Here is a 20,856-nt window from a genome sequence, read left to right as displayed (position 1 = left end):
GGGGTGGGGGTGGGGGGGCGATAGGCAGCTTCTCCTGGCTGTGTTACTGTTAGAAGGGAGAAGATGGTTGCTGTTAATTCATCTTATCCACACTGGAATCCAGTCTTTGTCTTCATTTTATGAAGCTACTGGATTATAAAAATTGACTTGACAGCTTACTACTTTGTTGTCTTTCTGACAAGTGAAGCCAAGGTATGATTCCTGTTCTGTCATTAATCCCTTTATAATTCAAAGTAGTAGAGGTTTCCTTTCTGCATGCGATAGCATCTATCTTATAAGTGATCTTGAGCCCTTTGAGACATCTTCACTATTCTGAATGGTTTGAGGTTGCACACACAGACTATATTGTCTGTGTTTTAACATGACCATGTGGGTGGAGCAAAGCTCTGCTGGAGTTCAGAAGGAATTAAAACCTCTGATAACATGCAACTTTTTCTGCTGTAGTCTACTCAGTATACATGCCACCTGTAATGGTCAAGTTCAAAATCCATCAGGGAAAAACTCAAGCCAAAACAGAACCTAGGAATGATACAAAGTTGCCTGCATTGGTGTGGGTCTGAATTATGCATTATACTTTTTGCCTTACCCATTTTGCTTTTAATTTTTATTCTTGCCACTCAGAAAACAGTCACTTTTTAAGTATTAAGTAAAAGCCACAGGCACCATAACCAGTTCCCTCCCCCCATAACCGATAGTAGGAAACACATTTCTAGGACAAAATGCAAATGAGACTGTTATGGGAAAAAGTGACCTTTTATGTAATTTAATTTGAAGTTGGTTATGTAAAGTAATTGCATGAACCTTTTTGACTCAGCTTGGGGGATACTGGGATAATATTGATTTAAGCAATCATAACATCAGGGAAGTGAGAGAGAAATACTATTTCCTTGTCTTCCTTCCAACCAGGGTTCTGTCATTTAGTAGTAATAGATGCATGTGGTCTAGTTTTAAATAATATGAACAACAGTGCTTCCGCGCCTTCAGTTGTCATTTAATTTCATAGCCATTAAACCTGTTTTATAAACCTTATATAATGCAGCTCACCAATGATAGTGTTAATGCAGAAGTATATCCGAGATCGAGCAGAGAGATTTGGGAGCTGCTTTACATTTTATGGTGGAGATGAAATCTGCATGTAGCCCAGGAGTCTGCAGCGATGAGAGAGGAAAGAGCAGTGGCAGAACTTCCCGTGTTGGGGAAGCTGGGGAACTTTGTTGCTTACTCATCTCACTCCCTGTCAAGGCAGCACTTGGGCAAATGCCCCAGAGGTAGCTTTGTTACTTTTCAGATTGATCTTCTGCATGGTGAACTTGAAAGGCTGTGGTGTTATATCTTTATTGATGGTGAATATTAACTTATACCTCGGGACATCTGATTGAAATCCTAAGGGGTGGCTTGTAAGGTAAAACAAGACTTAAAGTGAAACAAAGGTATCACTATCTGGTGTATTTGTGTATTTCCAAATGCAGTAATGTAATTGAAAGTTTAACTTCAAAACTGTTTAAAATTCTGCTGATTGTAGCAGCAGAGCAAGAGCAGAAGGCAAGGGAAATGGGACTGGATTTCAGAGAACTTAGGCAGTACTGACAGCAGTCTGTCTTGTATAATAAAGGTAAATTGCCATCCTTAGGAAACAGCCTTTAATCAAGCTTCTGAGGTATGCCTCCAAAGTTATGCTAAGGACATTCTGTGGTAGGATTGTATCATTATTGCTGAAGAACCAAAGACCAAAACCTAATTTGGCATGTTCTTCTTAACAGTTTATATTATCTTCCAGACTTAGGAAAATAAATGCAAATTGCCCACAATGGATACTAGAGTCACGTCTGTGCCACAACTAATGCAAATAGTGGCAAATAGAGAAAGTGGGTAAACATTATTTTTTTTTCTTTTTCTGTTTGTGATAATGAAGAGGTGAATGTAACTCTTGATCAGTTGTTAACCTGTTTCAAATTATTGGCCTTTCTTCACTGTTTGGAGTTTGATTTTTATTGAAGATACAGGGAGAAAATAGTTTTTGCAGCACAGCAAGTGTAAAAGCAGTTATTGATTTTGTCCAAGATGAAGGTCATGCAATAAAACCTTCAAATTGGGATCTTTTTAGTTTTACCTGGTTCCTCTACATGAGTTGATAGTACCAGTGTATGTTGAAGCAGGTGGGAACATGCAGTTTTGGTCACACAGACTTCTCATGGGTGGTAGGCAGGGTGACTGAAAAGCAAAGGTTTTAAGATAGATTTCCTGGTGTATCTTTAGCTGAGACATGTAAACAGATTATCAATTTTAGATACGTAGTTTTGGAAGAACTATTTCAGAGCTTCTTCACTGCGTGTAAACAACTGGAAAATTGGCACATTTCAGAGCTAGATAGTTCACACAGAATCACAGAATGTCAGGGATTGGAAGGGACCTCAAAAGATCATCTAGTCCAATTCCCCTGCTGGAGCAGGAACCTAAATGAGATCACACAGGAAGGCATCCAGGCGGGTCTTGAATGTCTCCAGAGAAGGAGACTCCACAACCTCCCTGGGCAGCCTGTCCCAGGGCTCTGTCACCCTCACCGTAAAGAAGTTTTTTCTCAAGTTTAAGCGGAACCTCCTGTGTTCCAGCTCACACCCATTGCTCCTTGTCCTATCATTGGGCATCACTGAGAAGAGCCTGGCTCCATCCTCCTGACATTTGCCCTTAACATATTTGTAAACATTAATGAGGTCTCCCCTCAGTCTCCTCTTCTCCAAGCTAAAGAGACCCAGCTCCCTCAGCCTTTCCTCAGAAGGGAGATGCTCCACTCCCTTAATCATCTTCGTGGCTCTGCGCTTATTGCATTGTATAATTATGTAAGGCTTATATATGCACATATGTGTTTATATATATATATATACACACACACACAAACGGTACAGAAGTTCCATGTTTTTTTACTTTTACTTTGCAATCAGCTTTTCTAGTAACTGGCAAAGGAAAGATCGAGTTCGTTTCTCAAGCCAGTTCCTCAGCCTTTCAACATTTGTATTTTTGCAAGTATTTGTTAAAGACAGTTTCCATTTCAAGGCAGATAAAAAATAATAAGCACTGAGTGAAGGAAGTGGCAGTAATCTTTAGCCAGAATATGTTAATATGAACTAAATTAAAAATAAATTGATGCAGATTTGGTGGCTTTTGTTATTTTTAAATTTACATTTTTCTGTCCTGTGATGACTACTTTGTAGTGGTAGCTGGAGCTGTAATGAGTATGTTTCCATCACAGTGGCATGATTGCGTTGCTGAGGTGGACTCTGAGCAGCCTCTTCACCTGTCCTTATTTAATGTGTCCAGTGGAATGATGAGTCCTGTGCAGAAGACATCCTGTTTTGAAATTGTGCACTTGTTATTGTAAAGTCTGCTCCAGCCCTTTTCAGAGGTCTCCATTCTGGGTTTTCCTGAGGATTGTGTTAATCTTATTTTTCCTACTGATAGAAATTGTTACTTGCTAGGGACCAGTACTGGAGAGTATGAGTTAACATTGTATGCAGTAGTGCTGAGGTGATGGGAGAGTAGAGGTGTAGAAGGGACCTGTGTAACTTTTTCTCTGCTGCAGTACTGGAAACAAATGTGCCCCTCTGGGCAGAGTTGCTCAGGGAGATACCGCCTTCTGGACCTCTTCCCCACCCCTTCCTGTGCATCTGTACTTGCCATGGATGATGGCATCTGCTGTGGTATGTGCACGTGAAGGTCTGCTGATGTGGAGAGGGGCTGCACAAAGCACTTCTTAAGAGCTCTGTTGTAACTGCATTCAGCTAAATCTTTCAGTCTTACCTTTATTTTTTTTAAAAAAAACTTAATTTATCGCCTTTTCCTCTCCTCTGGCTTTTGAAACATCCTTGCCTTCATTTGCTTGAATTCCCTCTCCTGAGGATAAAGCTTTCCTCTTTTTTTTCCATAAAGCTCATCTTTGCACTTCTTCTCTTCTGTGTCAACTTTTAACTTCCTGCCACTGCCGTATGGACCGACTACTTGTCCTTTTGCTCCCTTTCACATCAGTTTTCACTGTTCTGCTTCTCTGGTGACACCAGTCTTGGCCACCTGTTTGCCAGCTTCTCATACCAAATCTGTGTTGTGCGGTTTCTGACCTTGTCCTGGTTTTTAGCTGGGACAAAACTGGGTTTCTTTCTAGGTTCTGACAGGCCAAATTCTTTCACTGCTCTGTCCTTTAGCCTGCTGAATGGACAATCAAATTCCTAATTAACCTCCACTTCCTGGAACAAGACCAGGTTGGGAGAAAACCTGCTTCCAGTCACCCTGTTTTCCACCTTTCAAGATTGTAAACTACTTTGAGCTATTTTCTGCTTATGGAAAGCCAAATATGATTTTGACTCTATCAGTCTCAAAGTAATAATTACACAAATGGCACTAAATGACCCAGGGCTGACGAGTAGTTTTATCCACATTTATTTCTGGGGTTTATATTGTTGTATTATTCCTTTTGCCTGGAAGATCTGTAGCCCTTGCAAGGTAAAGTACTAAGAAAGAATGCTGTATATTTTGAGTAAGTTCTAATGTACAGATGGATTCCTTAGCAGCATAAGGCACAATATGTCAACCAGTGACATTTCACTAACGAAAACAAGATGCTGCAGCATTGTTCAGGTTTTTTTCTTTCAGTTGTCAAATTGTTTTTAACAGAGATACCAGTGTTAGCAGTAGGGCTGATCTGTATGAAAACATGCAATTTAAGCTCTGAAACTCAGAGCGTCTGCTCTGCTAAGCCTCATCTTAATTTAGGGGGAAAAAAATGCAGGTTTCATGTATAAGGATATGCAGCGTCCTCACTGGTAGTTGTTACTTTCTGTGTATGTATTGGTCTCTGGTATCTAATGTATTTTTTTTAACTGCTCTTTGAAAACTAGGACACAAGTTGACAGATCTTGAAAGAAGAGAACTACTGGCAACAGCAGCGTCTTTATATGTGGCTGAACAACTGAGATCACAGCGATTTCTAGGGACTCCAAGGTGAGCTCGTTTCTAGGAACTCAGATGTGCTGATGCCTTTTGTTAATGGCATCTTCTCATGTACGAGAGACACTGGTGAGAAACTGCATGGATTCTTAATGTAGTCTGTTTTTTCTAAATTCAAATGAGCTGTGGCTTACATTTCCCTACTCACACAAGTCATATGTGATTATTTTTATTCTACATATTAGCAAACTAATAGGCACAAAAATGTGTTACAAGCCAGTACAGTAATTAATGCACATCAGGAGTTTCATTAATGCAAAATCTTGCTGCATTAGTAACTAACCACAAATTGAGCATCACAGATTTCCCATGTGCCCATTTGAAGTGATCTAAGCACTTTGGGATAATATGAATATTCAGCTACAGAGCTTTAAAATATTGTGGATTCATGAGTAATTCACTACCTTGAAGAAGAACCTTAATAGTTTAGCGTCTAATTCTGAAAACACTTTCTAACTGGTAAATGCTGGAAGAGTCAGCACCTTGCTTTGAGTATTTTTTTTGTGCTTTTCCCCCCCACTCCCTCATTCTTTTGGATAGCAGCTACTAGTTACCTAGGTACCTTGTACTGTTAATTGGCCAGCCACTGCAGTAGCCTCTGTCAAAATACTAATTTTCTCCCACTTGTTGGAACAGTTATGCTTTTTTCCTCAAGGGTGTTTCTCGCTTTCATTGTCCTCTGGCCCATCATTGTCAGTGCCTTGAGACCTTCTATTAGAATCATAGAATCATAGGATGGCATAGGTTGGAAGGGACCTTAAAGCTCATCTAGTTCCAACCCCCCTGCCATGAACAGGGACACCACCCACTAGACCAGGTTGCTCAAAGCCTCATCCAGCCTGGCCTTGAACACTTCCAGGGAGGAGGCAACAACTTCAGAACAACTGAATTTGTGAAACTTGCTTGGGTAGTTGGTGTTCGCAACAATTGCATATAGTGAATCCTAACTTCAGCGTGACTCTTCCTTCTTGCTTTACATTCTTAAATGTAGTTGTGTGAGAGGGAAGTCAGAATGCAGGATAAACATTATTCACATTCCATGCCAGTGGTTTGACAGTGTATTCTATTACTGATTTTACAGTGGTCAGGAATAAATCAAATGTGGTTTCAAGAAGTCTTTATTTTTATTTGTACCCACAAAGATAAATAGTACCATATGGTGTTAAGAAAGAAAAAAAAGAGACACTTAGGGCAAGCATAATGGCTTTGTAATATATAGCATATGTAGGGCTAGGTCATTGCTTGCCTTATGCACCTATAGGGGAAAGTCAAGCACCTTTTTATGTCCTTCCACAAGTTATATCCTCCATAGCAAATGGCATAAGGAAGAGAATAAGTGCTTGAAGGCCACTGTTCCCTGAGTAAAAGATGAATAAGGGAAAATGAAGAGGAGCCTTGATTGAGGTTTTTACTGGCCAGCATAAGAAGTTAAGTAGTCTGGTACTGCTATAGAGAAGTAATGGATTACTTTGTACTTAGAGTAAGGATAGAAATTGTTGATTTAAGTAGTGATTCTCAAACTGCTATTGCATTCCCTGCTCTGATTTGATTTTTTTTCTCTGGCTTATAAAATGTTCTTACTTGCTAAAAAGAAAAGGAGTCCGATTTCTGAAAACTCTTTTAATGTTTGCTTTTTATTGCAAGTATTTCCTTTCAGTACTAGGTGTCTGTATATCTTAATAGGGAAGACATACATGACTATTTTAACTGAGATATCAAATATGTAAATGAAGTATTGCATTGAGCAGTCAGGCATGGTCATTCATCTTGTTTTGTGCTGCATCAGGGAAAGAAATACACCCCTGCTTTGAAAAAAAAATGATGCTTGTTTTTGGAGTCCTAGGCTAACTCCCTCAAGTATATTTCTCCACCATGAACAGAGAAGGCAGCAGTCTGACCACATCAGGTTTTTAAGACTAGACTGATTTTTTTTCAGATTTTAAATGGTGAAGCTAACATCTTTTCAGTATAGGAAAGATCACTCTCTTGCCATGATGTGGTGTACTTATGTTCAGCTCAGCTTTCAAAGGATGGCCTTTTCTGTCTCTTGAGGCATAAGCAAATCTGGAATGAATCCTTCAGAAGCTGAGCCTTAAATTTTTCTCCCAAGTGGTGGCTGGGTATGGTTCTTATTGAATTGGTCATGGTTTCAATCCACATATATTGTTAGATCTACTTGTTATAATGATAGCAAAGCTGCCTGCTTGAGGCCAAGTAAGGACAAGATAGTGCAAAAAGGCTTACTAGTAATTTACTTCTGAAGAAAACAAAACCTGATAATGATACCCTTTCCTCAAAATCATGCAGCTCCTTCAGAGGAAAAGTCAAAGAAGCAAATGCAGAGTGAGGTCAAAGGATTACGCAATGTCCTGGACAGTGTTCTCCATTCCTTAGAGCAGCTAGTGGACTCCCTCTAGAGGGGACTGAGGACTGTGGAGCATACAAGGTACTGCAGCCCCATCAAGGATCCTTCGTGACATGTCCTGGACTTACCCAAACTGCATCTGACTTGGTTTTAACAAGTACTGATGTCATGGGTACTTTTTAGGGAGCAGGATTGTGGACAGAGAAAGCACAACGTTATTGGTATGACTGCAATCTGTTTAAAAAATATTAGTAAACAAACAGTGCAGAGTAGGAACCTGTGCTACTGGCAACAAATCAAAAAGGCCAGTTGTAATCTTGGATGCGGTTCACTGTAGCAGAATTAGGCATTTGGAGTCTGTGTGAATTTTGCATCCATGTTGGAGTAAGTAAGCGGACTAGACAGACTGCATGCTCCAAAGTTGATTCATAACATTCTCCTAATGGTTTGGAAAAGTGCATCAACATGTTGATTATCATCTTCAAAATTTCAGTTCTCTGGCACTATTTATGTTGACAGCATTTTTTTTTTTTCATGCATTGAAAGCAATTGAGGAATTTTTGTGGAAGGAATTGCACTGAAAAGTAGGATTTTGAAATAATGCATTAATTCTTGTCACAGCTGCCAAATAGACAGTTTTCTGCTGAACTTGAGTTGTATGCTTATCTTTGGTTTTGGTTTGGTTTTTTTTTTTTCCCTTTTGGGAGCCATATTTATAATATGCATTCTTTTCACAACTGCAGGGGTATTTTGTGTTCCCTTTCTTCCCCATGATTTATTCAGCCGAAGCTCAGGATTGTTATTACAGTCAAATAGATAAAGTGTGCTTGGAAGTCTTCACAGAAGCTCCACCTTTCACTAACAGGGCTACTAAGACTGCAATCAGGTGAAATGCAGCTGAGCCAGATTAAGGAATTGTTATCCCAGCCTGCTCCTCCCTTGTTCTCTGCCTTTTTCTCCTCCTCCCCCAGGTATGCAGGCACAATTTTGTGTGTAGCTGCTTTCTACTCTGGTTCTGCTAAAATGACCTGTACTAGCATAGAAACAGTTTAATAATACTTTGCTTTAGATCATTCTGACAGAACCAGGTTAAGTACTCATGACAAGTGGAATTATTCTGGAAGAGCTACAAGAGTGGGAATGTGTAGCAAGGAGGAAGAGGTGAGCAGAGGATGGCTCGTAAAAGGGATACAGAGGTGGGCCTTAGCTCTCTGCCACAGATCAGCCTAGTAGCAGCCTCATGGTGGGGGTTCTCCTCTACAGTTGATGATATTTGCAGGGATGTGACTGGAAAATATGTATTTTTGCAGTCCCCTGGGTGACTCAATTATCAACTGTAAGGTTCTTGCTATTGCCTCATTAGGATCAAACACCCAATTTTCTTCAGCTAGTTTCAATTGGATGTGAGCCCTGTAGTGGGATTCTTTGTTGCATTAGTTTGTGTAGCATTGTGGTTAATACAGGCCACAAGCTGAAGGCTGTTTTGCCTTTCCTGTGTTAGAATAAATTATGTTGTGATTTGGGTGGGGCACCCACAGGTGAGTTTCCACTGTCTGCATTGCTGAGTGCCCCTGGCCTCACCAGTAGTCTCCTAGGATTAATTTGTAAACTGTTAGCTAGAACAGCTGCTTGAGACCTGTGTGTGCTCAGAGTTCCAGGGATATAGACATTTACTTCTATTATGCAGTCAAATATTTAGAGCATTTTCTATGGGTATTTTTTTTTAATTTAACTGATTCTTATTTAACCAATTCTCTTCAGAAAAAGGTTGTTGTCGGGTGGTTTGGTTGTGGTATGTGGGGTTTTGTTTTTTTTTTAAAGATGATTAGCTAATGAAAATGCTTGGTATTTTGTGAGACAGATACTAATGTGAGTATTTCACTGTGATATCCAGATAATAGGGGCACATGTTTCCTACAGGAAAGAACAATGAATGATTGATGATTGCTTCATTGTTCAGCTTTCAGTTATTTTATCTAGGATTTTTCCTACTTTATTCCATAGTCCAGTTTATTGTGAAACTGGTGCCACCCACAGCTGCTGAACAGATTTACAGCATCTAGTAAAATCCCAAGATCTTCTAGACAGAACTTGATCTTGTTTCAAGTGGAAACATATTTTGGCTGAAGTGAGTCCAGCTTATTTTACGTCTGTTTGATGTAGTTAGCCTTTGAGACCAAAAATGATGTTGTACAGTTGAATCTTCACATTTTGGCTTCAGACTTGTTTTCATTAGTGGGTTGGGAGGGGAATGGGAGAGTGACTCTCCAGGTGTGGCTACATCATGCTATCTCATGGGTCTACTAATGTGATGTTTATACTTCTAAACCCAATTGCCTACAGCACTTCCTATGCGTTGCTTGTGTTGGCTGCTAAGTGTATTTTCCTAATTTTTCTATGGGTTTTACTCTTTCATCATTTATGACTTGGAAAAAAAACAGTGAGACTGTGTGTGCCCGTATTACCTGATACTGCATGCAAAAAGGTGGTAACACATTGGAAAATGTTTTATATTGCTAGCAAAAAACTTAAAGTTCTTTCTTGATCGTGTGTTTAATGTAGAAATCTGGGATTAGGGAGTCTTGAGTTAGACTCCTAACTGTTCTTGTGGGACTTTAAAGAAGTCTGTTGGATTGGGCCTCAGTTTACAAAAGGACAAAATGGCCTTAATACTTTACTGCATTATTGAGATTTTGCAAATACTTACCAACATGTATAAAATATTTTGACACCAAAAAATGAATGATGCTTTCGAAGTATAAAATAATAATTTCACAGGAAAGGTGAGTGTATAGTGAGAAACTACAGATAAAATAAAATACAAGCAAGTGTTTGTCAGGTTCTGAAATGTCTCAGCTGAATTTTCATGTGTTTTAAAATTCTGAAAAATCAGGGGTCTAGTGCAGTAGACTGATGAACTACAAGAACAGAAATGGATATATTTAGCTTTTTATTTAATGAATTATTGTAGGTTTGTGTCTGGGTTGCTTTGGTGCAGATATATTGATGTAAAACCTCAGGTACACTCAGTAATGGTGGTTTGGATGCCTGCTTTGCCTTGCCATTGCATGATTAGGACCGCGAAGGAACTGCTCGGAGAGCAGTGGAGCCCTGCACCTCTCGGGCATGCTTGCTTTCACATAGACTACACCTATTACCCTGCTGGAGTCTGGGCCAGAGCCAGCTCTTTGCCAGCCTAGGGCTTCCCCATATGGAAGCACGGACAGCTGCCCAATAGGAGAGCTTTCTGGTGCTCCTGTGCTGCTGGAGCAGCACAAAATACGGTTCTGTTACGTTAATTTTAAGAAGGAAGATGATGTCAGGAAAATTCACTGGAGTAATCTGAACTGGCTGCTTGGAAAGAGGGAGAGTTCTTACTTGCAGCCTGGTCACAGGCACTGCTGAATTGTATCAATTGCATTACACGATTTTTATTTTTCTTCCACCCCGCCCCACCCCCTGAACTGCAGTAATAAGATGAACAGTTATTGCAAGTACAGCTAAATATTTATACTTTGCCTTACCCTACAAATACCCTCTAGTGTGATATAAAGATAAAACACTGTTTTCATTTGGTAAGGATGACTAAGTCCAACCCACTTGTGGCTTTCTTCATTCCCTCACTTTGGAGTTACGCAGTCATCCTTAGCTCATGAAAATAAGTGTCTTACCCTTACTGTTCTGGTCCCCTGGTCAACGAGTCAAGCATTCTTTCATGATTTACTGTTTTGCCTTTGAAAGTCCTCAATATGTTTATGTAACTATAGCAGTGTCAGACACTGTGTGTTTTTTCTTTCCCCATAGACCAGCAAGGTACTAAGGCTCTGTTCTCCTTTTTTTTGTGCAATATCCTTGTTTATAATGAGCTATTCTGATTGTGACAACCCTCTATTGTCTCTTGAGGTGTTACTCAATGTTGTTCTCTTGACCTCTCGTAAATAATTACTTTATCTTTTTTTTTTTTTGTAATCTTGCTTAATCACTGCTAAAACAGCTGCCCTATATAGTAGTCTAGCTGTCTTTAAAATCTGGTATTATTTACCCCTCTACATTGCTCATTTGCTTATTACAGAAGGAGGATTATATGTGCTAGAGACAAAGAAGTAGGTGCAAATATATGAAACAGTTATTTTTGGACAGTGGAAATGAACTTTTATGTAAAACATAAAAGTTGAAATAGAACATTTCAAGGTAACATTTGTGTTTCTATGTTTCACGTTTTTTCTTTGATTGGATTACTTGAATGGTATCAGAACCGATAACGTAAGTAATAGAAGGTATTTATATAGTCATTTGAAAACAGAGCCATCATTACATATGGTTCATGAACATGTATTCCAGAAACAGAATGGTTACAGGAAATTTTCATAGCCTGTCATCCCTATGTCATTTGTAGAGAGAAAAAGGTGTCCTGGGCACTCAGGAATCCATGCTTGCTCAATCTTTAGAGTTGATACTCATTATGAAATCATTATGAAGGTCATTATGAGAAGTTTGAAGCTCATGGAGCATCTCTTGGGAAGATCCCCAGAGCAGTGGCACACAGCTTGCTGAGGTGATTGCTGGTGGGAAAGCTGTTCACCAAAGTAAATGCAGCTGGCCAAGTCCCTGTGTTCATTTTTTATTTTCACCATGTCTGCTGGGAAAACAGCAGCTGCTGTAGTAGCTGTGCAGCTTCTGTGGCTCCTGTTTCACTTAATGTTGAAACTTGAATTTACATAGTGTACACAAGTGAGTGTTTTTTGTTGTGCTGCCATATCCCTGGCCCTTTTTAGTTGTGAATCTGGCCCTTTTCTCTTCTGTGCTTTGCTTATGACCTTTTCTTCAAGATCCTCTCTTTACCACAAGACTTCTCTCTCTTTGATCTGTTTTATAAGCCCAACAATTCCTTCCTCTCATGCAGGTTTACACCACCTAGACCTGTTCTTTAATATGTATCTGTGTGTAAAAAGAGAATGCATGAAAATACAGAATTAACAAGGTGTGTGCTAATCGCCATGTGCTCCCTGGTCATTTTACAGCTATTTTTAACATAGCTTTTTCTCTCTGTCTGCATGTTTTATTTGGGGTTTTGAAGGGCAGAAATGAAGTTGTATTGGAGGATTTTATGGAATGGCAAAGTTTTTCTTGACTTGGGGAGACTCTAAACTCAATGAATGCATATGTGACTGCATTCACATGAGAAGTGTCATTGATGTTTCTTTCCTAAGATTATTAACATAAAGATTAGCATGAACATCAGGACCTTACCTTGTGAAGTTCCTTGGGGCTGTGTCCTGCTGTTTGTTTGAGTGGTGTGTAGCTTATTCTGGATGCTGTTGCAGTAGAAGTGTTATCAACAAAATAATATGGGAAGAAAAACTCTCTCATTCAATTTTGTCTGCATACTTTTACATGTATGTGTCTTGATTTGTCCATTCTTTAGCATGTGTGCTTCATTCATGGTTCACAAAGGCTGCAGTTAAATGTAAGATATTGATTGAAGGGATAGATAATTCATTTATACCTTTGTTATTGAGTATTGCAATTTTCAACCGTTTCTTTTTCCTTTGATTCAACTGCGAAAGTGGGATGGGACACAGAATGGCCTCATTATTGTAGGAGTATTTCTCTGTTCCCTGCAATGATTCCAAAAGCCCTTGCACACTTCATCAGTATTATTGTAATTCTTTGGCTGCAGGATATTTGGCAGCTGTTGCACCCCACTGGCAAATCCTATTCAGACTTCACTTCCATTCACCATTGCCATTGGAGAATTGATTTCTCTCTCCTCTGCTCTAACCTTTCCCAATTCATTTTGGATTGTTCAATGTGAAACATTTTAATTTCATATCATACAGCCATTCAGCTCACAATCCTTTTTTAACCTGTCACCAGGGTAACAGCATAGCATGCTTTCTTTAGGCAATCAGGTTTTTATTTCACATGCTTAATGTTGCATTAAATGTTTGCATTTTGTTTAACCCTCTTAAATACTTTGAACTGGGGATATATTTTGCAGGGTAATGAAGTCTCTGATTTCAGTGTCAAGTCTTCACAGAAATTGCCTTACTTAAAATAAAAAATAAGAAAGCGGAAGATGAAAATACAGTAATGAGAAGATTATTAATAAAATCCCAAATGGCTGAATGAGGCAAGCATCTGTAGAATAGCAAAAATATTTTTCTTCTGGAGAAACCTTCCGGAAACTTGTATTATAATCTTTAGACCTACACTTTAGAATTACTTTTACCTGTACGTGCTTGTAATCAAATTAATACAAATATCGGATTAACCAGGCAATAACATGACTTTAAGAAGTGCAATGTCTGGCCTATACCTGTCAACCTGCTTCAAACTCCTTGCCAGATGTGTGTGTGGAACTGTGAGCTGAATAGCAAGTGATTTATATACATAAAAATTAGAATTTAATGGGATGATGTAACTGATTAAAGAAATAAGGAATTTTTAAGTGTCTATTTTTCCTGTACATGCAAACCATCATGGCATGAACAGGTTATATTCATTTTATTGGAAATAAAAATAATAATTAATTTAGAGTACGTTATCATAGATGATTAAAAAAATAAAATGAGACAGTTACAAAAATAAAATGAAATTGGCATTTTCATATCTGAAAAAGCATTGATTTAATGTAACTGTGACCTTATAGAGCAAGTCCTACTTGTTTTGGTAAAGGAATAGGATCAACTAGATTCTCCTGCACCTGTTTAACTGGAATTAAAAAAAGGTCTGTAATAGATGTCCTTAAAATACCCAGAATTTCATGTCCTGTGTCTATAATTATAATTAGAGGTGTAGTGTTAAAGACTTATCTGTTGTGTTCTGTTTTCAATTATGTAGATATAAAAGATGTGGGAAAAAAGGATTTAATTTTAATATAAGTAAAACTTAAGAACATGGCATTGCAAGTAAGCCCAGACTTTGCTCATTTATAACGAAATAAGCCCACTATAATGAAAGCACTAATATGCATTTTAACATTTTGGAATACTAATTTTACAGAGCTTCTCGTTTATAAAACAGATTGTACATATCTGGTATTATTTTAAAAAAAAACCAAAACAAAAACCAAAACAGATGCAGAATATCTGCATTACTGTACTAGCTGGAGTGTTTGGGTTTGCATTTGATACAGCTCTTTTTGAGGAAGCAGCTGCTTATTAGAGATCAGACCAATAGAGCTGACTTTGTTAGAATTTTTCTTTCAACAGCATATAGCTAACAATACAAGGATAGAAATACAGTTTCTTCTATTAATTTCCAAGCTTTCTGTCCAGTTTTCTTTTTCCCCCCAAGTTGTGCTATAAACTACCCAATATTACCTGCCAAAAGAGGTTTGGCAGTGTTTTGTTACTGAATTTTGCCAAAAGGAGCCAAACATATGGTAACAGTTAATTTATTGGTTCTTCTAACCTCAAGGGAACTCTTACAGAGAGCATATTACCTTTTTATCTAACATATTTTGAATAAAAGAGCTGTTGGTTTGAAATTTGATATGCCAGTATAGAAGCTGACCTTCAGTGTGGTTATGCTCAATTCAGTCTTGTTTAAGGGTAAGATTAAAAGTGTAAACATACAAGATTGAGCTAAGGCTTCTTTCTCTTCAACTTTGAGAGGCCACTTCTGCATAGCTCTAGTGTGTATGTGTTTTAAGTGAAAATATTGAAGAAACATTTTCATGAGAAAAATGAGTTCTACCTTTCTCTCAAAGTCTTGGAAATTCCCTTTCTTGGTAAAACATTTTTTCCTGGTATGTGCATTACCAAGTGATAATAAAATAACATTTTTCATCTCTATATGTAAGACCACAGGCCTGTTTGTTGCTCTGCAACGATGTAAGTTTAACTAATTCTAATGAGGAGTATTTGAGAGGTGACATTGCTAATTGTGCTGCTATTCGCTATCTTGGAGTTGAATCTCGTGCCTGAGGCTTGCAGCACTCAAACCCAGTGATCTGCTACCTGCATGTGAGGTAACCTTCTTTGTTCTGCCTTATATGCTATATATTTTTGTCTTTGTAAGTGATGGCGTTGTGAGTCTTAAAAGAAAAACTACGTGGATATGTTGTCATATTTCAGATGGGATACTTGAGATAAATGATATTTTAAATAAAAATTATCCTGATTGTTGTTGGCTCATATTGAGTATTCAGAGGCCTGGACATTTTTCCCTGGAGTGTTGAGACTGCTCAGATGACTTTTCCCTTTGTGATTATGGATGATTCTTTAATATTTTTCACAGACCATTCTTTAGTGGTTTGCTGCTCTGTGTAATTAGATGTAGTGCTTGGAGTTTGTTTTGGCTGTGGCTTCCCTTTAACATGTATCTTCAAAGCCTGTAGTGTGAGAAAGACTGGGCAGGAAAGAACAACGCAGGACCCGGTTCTTTTGAAACCAGGGATGTTTACCCTTTGACTTAGAAAGGAGATGATGACAGGTCTTTATCCTGTCTCTCTGTGGTGCTTAGTAAAATTAGTCTTGCTGCAGTTAGTAGCATGACAATGCTAGTAATTTATTTGCCTATTGAATACCAGATTTAAAAAGCACCTTAAAAAAATCGGATATATTAGTTACATTTTATCCTTCATAGGTTTTAAGCTTCTGTCTTACCATTGTTGTGATATGTGTTTCTGAGTAGTGATCTGGTACACCTTGGTTACATAGTGATTTTCTCCAGGCCTTGCTACCCATTTTTCTACCAGACACTGAAATTTAAAGCATTTCCTCATCTAACCACACCCAGCTGTTAATGTCTGTAGACAGGGAAGATGCTGTAAACCAACAGCTTTTCTCTGTTCGTTTCCTTGAACTAGTGAGAGCACTTCTAAATCCTACATTTTCCTCACACTTCCCTGCAGCAAATCCTTTTTTCTTGTTACTCATATCCTTGGGAAAATCACAATCATTTTAAGATGTTTACTAACAGTCCACCTGATTCCTCTATTAACTGTGATTTTTTCAGTCTTTGATCTCGGACATTGCATGTCTGCCTCTACTACAGGCTTCCTTTTCCCAATTCTTAACACCTGTTTTCAGTGAACCCATCTGAGTGAATAGAGTGAATCTCTGTTCCAGTGATTTCCAAAATCCTGGTAGTCTTATTGCCATTGGAGCACCATTCCACAACCCTTCAGCTTCCTCAGCTTTGTCATTCATATGTGTCTTCCCAGAAGCAAGGGGTAATGAGAGCTAATAGCATTTTGCCATTTCACAGTTTAAAAAAAGTTGTGTTACTGCCACTCCTTGGGTCCATCCCACCTACACAGCCTGGCTTCTTTGACTTTAGTCAGTAGAAAGCCTCATGGGCAAAAGCAGCTTTTATTAATACGAAGCATGAGACACTACCTGTTACAATTTTTTTTTGTTCTTCAGTCAACCCTAGTTGAACTAATAATTTCTTCTGAAATTCTTATTCATATCTGTGTATAACTTTAGCTAAGTAGGAAAGCCACACTCAATTTTTCTTATTAGTTTTCTCTTTACTTGTGAGACCACAATATGAACAATTGCAAGTGTGCTATTAAAAGGGTAAAAATACATGGAAGGCAATAAGATTTATCTTCATTTGGATAAGTTGTTAAATAACAGTTTGAGCCTGGGTTTGTGTGGCCCAGATTCATAATGCCTAAGTAACTTAAATGTACAGCTAAGTGTCATGTAAAGGTAGTTCAGCCTATCTAAAGTCTAATTCATGGTGGAGAGGTACCTTTCTCTTTCCATTAGTTATAAAGGGAAAAGATGGTTAATATCAGGTGGCGAAAGCTCAGTGGTGTGAACTCTGGGTGTAAGCTAAAAGTGCAGTAAAAGATATATTGAAGGTACTGTGAGTCACTGGAGCTCTGTTATGTGCTGTAATTGTCTAGGCATGAAGAATTGGTACTTATTGAAGACGTGCATGTTTTATGTTATCTAATACAATTTTTAATGAACTCTTGGGGTTTTTATCATCTGCTCTTTTTTTCTCTTTAACTGAACAGAATTAGTGGCATTAATTTGTTCCATAGGAATCTAGTGCAGAAGATATAGAGAACAAAGCTTTAGAATCTGTGAAATACGCCACATTTTTTACATCTTAGGGAGAGGAAGTAGCTGTCACATTGCCTGTTGGAAACTGGCTTGAGTACCTCTAGCCAAATTCTCTAATCACATATGTCTGTGGCTTGGTAGATATATAACTGATATTTGTGCTGTTGCCCAGCACTAGATCCTGTGTATGCAGTAAAGAAGCATCTTTTTTAAAAGCTAGCCACTGTCTAGAAAAATATATTATTACAAATTAATTACTGTTCTTGGCCAGCTTCTGTTTCTTTAACTGTGACTGTGACATATAGGATGGCTAGTAAGGGAAAATCTGACCATCGTTTTCTGGGACTATGCACCATCCTGAATGTGCATTCTATGTATTTCCTGAATTAAGACTCATATAGAGGAGAAATTGCAATGGAACAAATGCGATCAATATAGCTCTAGTACAAAACTGATCTCATTGGCATAAGATGGTTAAGCTCTTGGATGTTCTCCTTTGGTTCTGCTGCAGCCAAGTTTGCAGGAGGTGGTAAGCTCTGAGTGAGCCCTTAGAATACGCTGGAACTCTGCTGAAGTCTGGTGCAAGCATTGCATTTTCCAAGATGTACAAAAAATGAGTAGAATTCTGTTTTAAATAATGACCTTCAGCTTATTGCCTATGTGGCAGGCTTCAGAGCGACCGAGTCAAATCACTGGTGATACAAAGTGTGGCAGAAAGAAAATCGTTCCATGCTTCTAGCAGTGTAATCTAGTCAGTTCTGAGGGAACTGACACATCAAAAGGGGACTGTAGTAGTAAGTCTTAGGTGAGAGACATAAATGAAACTATTAAACTTAGGAAAGGTAGCATTCAATATATAGTTCTTAATAATAAACTCAAAAAGATATTTGGAGGTGGTGTTCTATAAGAAGGTATTTTCAGTGTGACTCTAAGACAGTTTGTTGTGGGTTTTTTGTTAGCTTAATGTAATCTATATTTGTGTTCCCTGTGGGCCTTGAAGAAGACTGATGTTCTTGCTCCCAGTGCTGTTGCCAGATTTCCTCAGAGGTGCCCTTATTGGAATGTCTTTCCTTTTCCCTTGACTGTAGTAGCTGTCTCACTCCTGATCTGGTTCTTAATGTAGTAAATTGAGCAGGTGCTGACAGGAGAAGTATCCTGATCTAAACTGAAACAGTGATGTTTTCACACCCACTGTATGTCGTCTTGATTACTTCTGAGTTATCTTGTTTTTCAGAACTTCTACTGAAAAAGTGGGTGAATAACTGAAATTCTAAATTCTTACAAAAGGGATGATGGATTAAAGCAGCAAATGTGTTTTGAATTCGTGTTTACAGTGGTTAGTGGCAATTTAGCTTGAAATTAGTAGACTACAAGTCAGGCAGATTTCTCTGTGGGATGAGTAGAGCAAGCCTAACATGGACTTTGCCTGGATGTTTCAAAAAATAATTGAGTATGGAAAGTTATCTTTTGTGTAGATGTAAAACTGAGTGACTGTTACCTTATCAAACATATCAGTAGGTAATCTTTTAATAATTTCACCTCAGTTTTCATATTAGTAGTTTAGAGATTGCTTGCTGCCTATTTTTAACATGCATTGAAAACCTGTAATATTGTAAACTTAATGCAAAATGGCACATTATTACTGAACACAGCTGTTGTTTAAATGGAGGTGCAGGAAGCTGTTTGCCCCACAAACAGCTACATCCCAATACCATCATGTTATATGGAAGGATGTAACTGCTACAGGATGATGCTAACAGAAGAGTTATAGTCCCTGCTGCATCAGTGATTTGTTCTGAAGCTTTTTGAGCATTAAAAGAAAGTGAGATTATTATTGTAAGACTGTTCCTAAGTATCTGCACAAGAAGAGAATTAAGTTTTCTTGTTCAAGGGAATACAGGTGAATTAGTATGGGAAAAGGAGTTTGTAATTTTTCTTTCGTGGAGTGTATTATTATTTCCAACTGCCCAAAGTAAACTCTTATTAAAAATGAAGGATGTTAGAGAGCAGACCAGTTGTGAAATTAAATACTTTAATGGAAGAGAAGTAGCCCCAAATTTTTTTTGGCAAACAGATTTTCAGATTTTTCTCTCTATAACAATTGTCAGAATGCACAAGTCAATATTGTTGGCTGATCTGATTAAAAACACCTGCTTGCAAGTAGTTCTTTGGTAAATAGTTTTGCTGATTTAGGAAAGATTGTTTGAAAGAACAGATCAGAAGCACAGACTTGTAAATTATATGGAAAATAGATGTGTCTTCTCTGTTCTTGTGAACACGTGATTTGAAGCTTCCTTGCTTCTCATCTCACAAATGCTTGCAATGAGACAAGGAGCAACATCTCTTATCCAGCATTAGTGCTTGTGATGTTTCTTTTTTCCAAGAGAAACTAAATGCTAAAGTAGACTCTGACATGCCATCAGAGAGGAAATGAGTTTCAGATATCACGTTTTGCATTTATTTATTTGTAATTTTCAAGGTATGCTGCCATCTGCTGAAGGACTGGACAGTCTGACCCTCCCCTGAAATTGAGAGGTCTTGGGCTGTACTTGCAGCTTCCAGGACTGCTTTGTGCTTCATCCAGTTTGTTAAATGCAAAGTACATAGAAGTTTTCTGGAGTAGGACCAAATGCCAAAACTCTTTGTCCCAGAGGATGCATCATCAGGCTGCAAAGCTGTTTTCTCTGAGTCTCTCATTCCTTCCTACCATCAGTAGGTAGGAATCATGCCTCATGCCTTCCTGGGCTCTTGCCCTTTCTCTTGACACATGGGAGGTAGATTTGAACCCTCACAGGCTGAGGGAGACTGATAACCCAGATATTTCATTCTCTGGATGTACGTGCTGCAAGCATGAATTTGTTATAGCAAGATGAGCAATAGCAGCAATCCTGCTTCCTTTCCTGATAGATTTAAAGCTAAAAGAGCCATAAAAATGTTATCAAGAGACTTAGAATTGTTGATGTTTGTCTGCGTGATTGGAGCACACCTCCTCCTTAAGGCTATGGAGACAGCTTTGGCAGAGGAGCCCCGAGTTCCTGCCCCACTGCCAGGCTGATGGGGAAGCTAGCTGCAAAGCAGTTGGGTTAGAGTGGCTCTGTTTGCAGGACCCACCTTCTGCATGCTTAGAGACCTTCAGAGTGGAAGAGAGTGAGGCAGGGTGAGCTCAGGGTGTCTGCAGGGTTACTTGCCAGTTAAACAAAGATGAAAAGGGTTGAGCCCACACACTTAGATCTGGGCAGCTCAATTCACCCTAGATTTGTCAGATCTAGCTTTAACTTTTGCTTTATTTAGCCTTGATCTGGGGTTCACTGATGAAGGTACTAGATGTTTTCATTGGGCACTGGATTGCAGGCCCTTATGTCAATGCAAATCCCCCAAAAGGCTTCTGTTAAAGGAAAAGGAAGCATCCAGATGGACGCTGTTTTGAATCAAAGCACAGTGCACTCCATAGCATCCTTTTAAAGCAGT

At 38.6% G+C, this 20,856-nt stretch overlaps 1 protein-coding gene across 1 annotated transcript in view; it reads left to right on the top strand.

Moving 5' to 3' along the window:
• LOC104529133 (propionyl-CoA carboxylase alpha chain, mitochondrial) overlaps nucleotides 1-20,856 on the top strand; it is a gene marked incomplete at both ends in the record, with an annotated part of 179,698 nt that overhangs the window by 100,549 nt on the left and 58,293 nt on the right. Inside the window, one exon of the mRNA XM_010173337.2 lies at nucleotides 4,887-4,989. Within this exon, the coding sequence (XP_010171639.2) occupies nucleotides 4,887-4,989 (103 nt within the window). The remainder of the gene's footprint in view (nucleotides 1-4,886; nucleotides 4,990-20,856) is intronic.

Source organism: Antrostomus carolinensis, unplaced genomic scaffold, assembly GCF_000700745.2.
Source record: "Antrostomus carolinensis isolate BGI_N321 unplaced genomic scaffold, ASM70074v2 scaffold238, whole genome shotgun sequence".
Classification (NCBI taxonomy): domain Eukaryota; kingdom Metazoa; phylum Chordata; class Aves; order Caprimulgiformes; family Caprimulgidae; genus Antrostomus; species Antrostomus carolinensis.
Note: the sequence above shows the minus strand (reverse complement) of the source record. Positions and strands in the feature narration are given on the sequence as shown.